Source organism: Lycium ferocissimum, chromosome 8 (genome assembly GCF_029784015.1).
Source record: "Lycium ferocissimum isolate CSIRO_LF1 chromosome 8, AGI_CSIRO_Lferr_CH_V1, whole genome shotgun sequence".
NCBI classification, from domain to species: domain Eukaryota; kingdom Viridiplantae; phylum Streptophyta; class Magnoliopsida; order Solanales; family Solanaceae; genus Lycium; species Lycium ferocissimum.
The window spans coordinates 41,956,596-41,962,175 of NC_081349.1; the positions used below are offsets into that span (position 1 = coordinate 41,956,596).

Below are 5,580 nucleotides of genomic sequence, written 5' to 3' on the forward strand. Positions count from 1 at the left end.
ATATCACCTATTACTCTCCTTACCATGGCTCTAATATCATCAATTGGCACGGATCCACGTGTAGATGATCTTTGCAGAGGGACTTTTACTAGGTTAATAACCTACCACAGCGATGGGGTTGTTCAACTCGGAGCCAAGTCCAAAAACATCCCTAGGCATACCTCGGCTAAGCGGGCAAAACAACGGGCCACTTCGAACCCGAACAATTCGCCCGGGTTATTCTCCGCCCGCCCTTGATGCCATCCTCGTAATCCAGATAATTAAAGCATTTTCCACCATAATACCTGTAGTCTAGTGTGATATAGTTGACATTTAAAGATTTTTTAGCCCGTCATTTAGGCTAAATATGGACAAGTAATTTAAATGTAAAACAAAATAAAATAAAGTAAAAATTACCTAGAAATGAAAGTTGTGCTCAGCTGGGATGGAGATAATAAACGACAAACTTTTATTTAGAGAATATTTTACAAGTAGAGAGAGAAGGTGGTCTGTCAAAACCTACCTCCTTTCTTTATAAAATGATCATTTTATAATGGATCAAAAGGAAAATTGACAAAATAAGGCGGCCGACAAGTGGCCAAAAAAGTCTAAAGATAAAAAGCAAAAGTCTGAAGGCTAAAGACAAACGTGCCTAAAGACTAAGAAAAAGCAAAGTTTGAAAAAATTCAAGCCTAATAAATGCTACAACAACTTTACTTTATCAGTAAAGTTTAATAACTATAAAAGACAAACTACTTTTATAAAAGTCTAATAATTATAAAAGACAAACTACTTTTATAAAAAGATATGCTTTATAAAAGCATTCTTCATGGGATCCACTTATCACTTCATTTTTTATTTTCCCCGATTTTTTGATGAGCTGGAAGATTCTTTCTACTGGCTTTTGAATTGGGCCATAAATTGTGTAAAATCCTTATTATCACTAGGATCTGGAGATTTTCCTGCTAAGATATTTGTGTCATCTTCTTCATTATCTGTAGTATGACCAGCTGATGCCATGAATGCATCTGAGGGAATTTCCATATTACGATTCTATATTAAATCTTTTTTTAATTCTTCCATATATGCTTATGGTATCAGAGCCATTACCACCTGGAAGATCCACATGATGATACAATCAAATCATCATTACCATCACTAGCGTCAGCAGCAAAGATCTTTTACTGCTGCTGATATTCGTCTTCACTCGTTGAAGACGAATTAGGAATATTTGGATTTGAAATTAAGCTTATAGTCCGCCTTGAAATATCAGAGAAGCGTCGTATATTGTTGCAATTGTATTAGAAACACTAGAGTAAATCTTCCATTATTGTGTCGATCGACGTCTCTCTAAACTCCTCTGATTTTTCTTACTTATTTTTTTTTCTTCTTCTTTTCTTTTGATAAACTGCTGAGTTTCCTTTCGGCTACTCTTAGAAGAGTAAGGTCTTGACTCATATAGTCAACTTTATTTTTGGAGGGGACATTCGTATGAATTTCACTATCATTACGTTGATATTTATAGCTGAATTGATTAAATGACCCTCTACAAAATGTAACAGATCGCTTCTGTGGTATTTCAGAATCACCCCATGTATATAGAGGGTCATATACCTCTATTCATTTTGTAAAGACTCATTTTAACTAATTTCCTATGATATTTACCTGTCATACGTATCAAGAATAGCACTTGATTATCGTTTTTATCTTTCAACGTGCTCATGTAAATGCGGAAAGACGGAACCAAGATATGAAGTATATGAGTTCCGAAATTTAATATATTTTTAAGTTATTAAGTTCTAAAATATTAATTTGCACATGTTAAACAATTTTTTAATACAAATAGAAGGTTTTGGCTGAAGTGAGTGGATTCCGCCGAACCCGGAACCCGGTGCGGAGTGACTCTCTACTGTCGGCTATAGTTTCAATTTGTTTGACGTAGTTTGATTTGATATAAGAAAAGTTAAAAAAACGGAACTTCTGAAATTTATAAAAGCTTATTAAGAGAAAAGTTTTTTAGTAATATTTTTATTTCTTTAATTATTTATTGATATTTTAATTTTTAAGTCTTTATGATATCTAATTAAGTATATTAAATCTTCATTTTTTTTGTGACTATATATATCAATTAATTAAATTGTATATTTTTGGTTGGGAATATTCACAAATTTACATTATTACTAACCGTTTCACCGCTTAATTACTCATGTATTATGTTACTACATTTTTTTTTTTTGTTACGAAATACAATATATTTTCTACGTTAAAGGATCAAAAATACATATTTTAATTAATTGAAGGTTAACGATGATGAGTCATATATCACCAGGACAAAAACTAAAATTTACCAATAATTTAGAAACCAAAGTTACTACTCCATCTTCTTAGACTAATAAAAAAATAGTATTGATCATATACAAAAAAATGGGTAATTTGCGGAGGTTGAAAGTTGCAATTCGCGGGATTTTAGCCTCCGCTAATTGCTTGAGGAGGCTAAAACCCTTACAAATTGCAACTTTCAACCTGCATAAATACCTTTTTTTTTTTTGTATAAGAGGATGGAGGATACTTTCACTAATAGTAGTAGTTACTATGTTTTGAGGCAATTGGGATGGGATACCAACAACCTATAATTAGGCAATAGGGATGGGATACTAAAATTTCGAGAAAAGTTAAATTTATAAATTTCCTGGAACATGTCTGATGTAGATAAATATCTTTGAAAATTGCCATTGAAGTCTTGGTTGGAAAATTGTTGGACGTAAAACTTCCTCAAACATGGCTGATGTAGCTAAATTAAAATTCGTGTCAATTTCAGATCCATCAAGATAATTAGAGCAGTTATCTACCTAACATGATGTACTAACTATATCTATTTTTATAACGTGAATTTGTGGTGTCTTGATCAATTTGTTTGAAACCTCAATTATTTCACCGCCGACCTGTTGTTTGATCTTAATGGCATTAACACAAGAGTCAGAACAACTCTATTCATCAAGAATAGATAAATGAAAAGATACTACATAAATTTTTTCGCATCTGAATATGATTTGAACAATGATTTCTTGCGATTTCAGATTATTTCATTGATAAATATGTCACATCTTAAATTCCAAATTAAATAAATTTTAAAGCAATCAAAGCTCTTGCCAAATGGTACACACCCAAACAACACAAGTCCAATGAATACTACGAAACTTTTTTGTTTGCTTAGGCACTGTCACATTGCCCTTAGATTGTTTAATGACTTTTATGTAGCATGCATGTTCAGGGAAGGTTATATTCCCAAAGATAATAGAAACTCTTTTATTCATCTAATTTCTAAAAGACACAATGAAATTTACCCTTCTTGTAAGTTCCTAAAAACTAAAACTTCATCTTCTGGGAGAAATTAATACAAAGAACTCACCTGGATTTCAAGACTCTATCTGAACTTAAGAGAGTAGATACAAAAAGTAAAAGAAGAAGGAAGATACAACTATGAATTCAGGTCATCATTATTAAAGGCTTGAAGAAATAGGACTTGAATTTTGATTATAAAAATTGAGTTTAAATCAACTGAGTGTTAAACATTAACAATAATAAAGCTCAGTAGTTCAAACTTCAGAAAATTACTTTCAGTTTTGAATATATATGATGGAAACTTCGGATACACATATTTGAATTTTGACTTTGACAAACGAAACTTCACGATGATTACAGAAAATTTGAGATTCCCTAGCTAAACTTCAAATAAAAACGTTTAAAATTTGCTAGCTTTTAAACTGTTAGAAATTTGACTTATGCGCGTCTTAAATTGATTTAAAGTGACTAAACTGTAAAAACTTAAGAACTTCAGCCATGCTTAAATGTGGAGGTCCTGAAATTGGCTATCCATGAAATTCCCCTGAAATAATGGTCACACTACAAAATGGGCTTAAAAATCTTTGTTTTTCTCATAAGTTGGGCTCTAAAATAGTCCGTCGTTATCTTATCCACTCCAAAAAAAGACAAAACAAAAGCCACGTCATATATCCTTGTAACACAATGTTTCTTACATTCTCAACCGTTGGATTATGTTCCTATCCTAAATCTTCAGCCACTCATCAACTATGAATATACACCTTTTTTTTTTCCAGATATTTTTTGTTCTTTAATTCCTAGTGTTATTATGAGTACTTGGTGGTGGCAATTTTCAACTGTGCTTTTGAAGCTGACTCTCTTCTTTCTTGTAGGGACATTTATTGAACTCTAAACCCACCCCCTACGCCCACACCCCACACCCCACCACCCACGCCACTACTCTCTCCATGGCTACTGAAAGCTTCAACCAACTTCCATCATACCCTGAGGTAAAATCAAGATTTTAAAATTTCCATTTTTTGCATCTTATTTTTAATATTTTGAGCCAAGAATTATCCTTCAAGGTACTATATTTTGGGAAAAATGAAAAAAAAAACTTGATCTTTATCACATATTTCTGTGTTTTTTCCTTAATTGTTGATGAAAAATGCAATCTTTGAAGATAAATGTAAGAACCCTTTTTTCTTTAACCCTCATTTGTGACATAAAAACAAAAAAAAAAAATTGTAGCTTTTTCCCTTTTTACTGGGTAATTCACTAAATATTTTGCTTGTAAAGTTCCAGTTTTTGGCAATTGTAAGAACCCAAATGAATTTTTTTTTTGCCCAATTCCCTAGATTTTGAATAAAGAGAACAAAATGAGCAGTTTAAAGTGACTGCTTTAATGGTTGCCACATGAGATATATGATAATCAAGAATGTTTTTTTTTTTTTTTTTTTTTTTTTTTTTTTTAACAGATCTGCATGTTTGTTTCTTGAAAATAAAGTTTTGGGGTTTTGTTTTTTTATCAGATGATTTATGAAGCCCTTGAAGCACTAAATCAAGAAGGGGGTTCAAACAAGTCAGCAATAACCAAGTACATTGAATCAAAGTATGGAGATCTAAGTGAAGAGGTTGCAAAGCTGTTAACTTTACATTTAGACAACATGAAACAAAATGGCGACCTTATTTTCCTCAAGAACAATTACATTAAACCTGGTCCAGATGTTCCACCAAAAAGGGGTCGTGGTAGGCCACCAAAACCAAAAGTTCCATTGCCACCTGGTACAGAAACTGTTGAATCTGCACCACCAAAGCCAAGAGGAAGACCAAGAAAAGACCCTAATGCACCACCTACTACTTCAAAGAAGCCAAAGCCAGCACCTGCTGTGGGTCCCGATTCGATCGGTGTTGGTTCACCAACAGGGAGGCCTAGAGGTAGGCCTAGGAAAGTTAGGCCACAGCCTGCTCATGATGATGATGATGATGTAGAGGAAAGCTGAAAAATTGAAGGCTTGTTTTATTGATGGTGATGACTCTAATGACTTAGTTGTCTTATTTTCCTTTTCTTTAGGTAGTAGTAGTATTATCTTCTGTAATAGTTTCGGTAAGAGTTGTTGTGTGACTAGGGGGTCATGGTTTTCAATGCTTTGCAAATAGTCTCTTCTGGAAATGCAAGCTAAGACTGTGTACATCAGACTAATTGTGCCATGGTGTGATGTGGTCACGGTTTTAGTTGTACTATCTTCCTCTTTTAGGTATTAGTATTATCTTTGGTAA

The 5,580-nt window shown here is 33.0% G+C and overlaps 1 protein-coding gene across 1 annotated transcript; it reads left to right on the plus strand.

The window, feature by feature from the left end:
- Window positions 1–4,108: 4,108 nt before the first annotated feature.
- On the plus strand, window positions 4,109–5,580 carry LOC132068507 (HMG-Y-related protein A-like). The gene is made up of 2 exons (XM_059462115.1): window positions 4,109–4,310; window positions 4,833–5,580. Exons 1-2 carry the CDS (start codon window positions 4,269–4,271, stop codon window positions 5,301–5,303), a joined length of 513 nt encoding a protein of 170 aa, XP_059318098.1. The 5' UTR covers window positions 4,109–4,268; the 3' UTR covers window positions 5,304–5,580.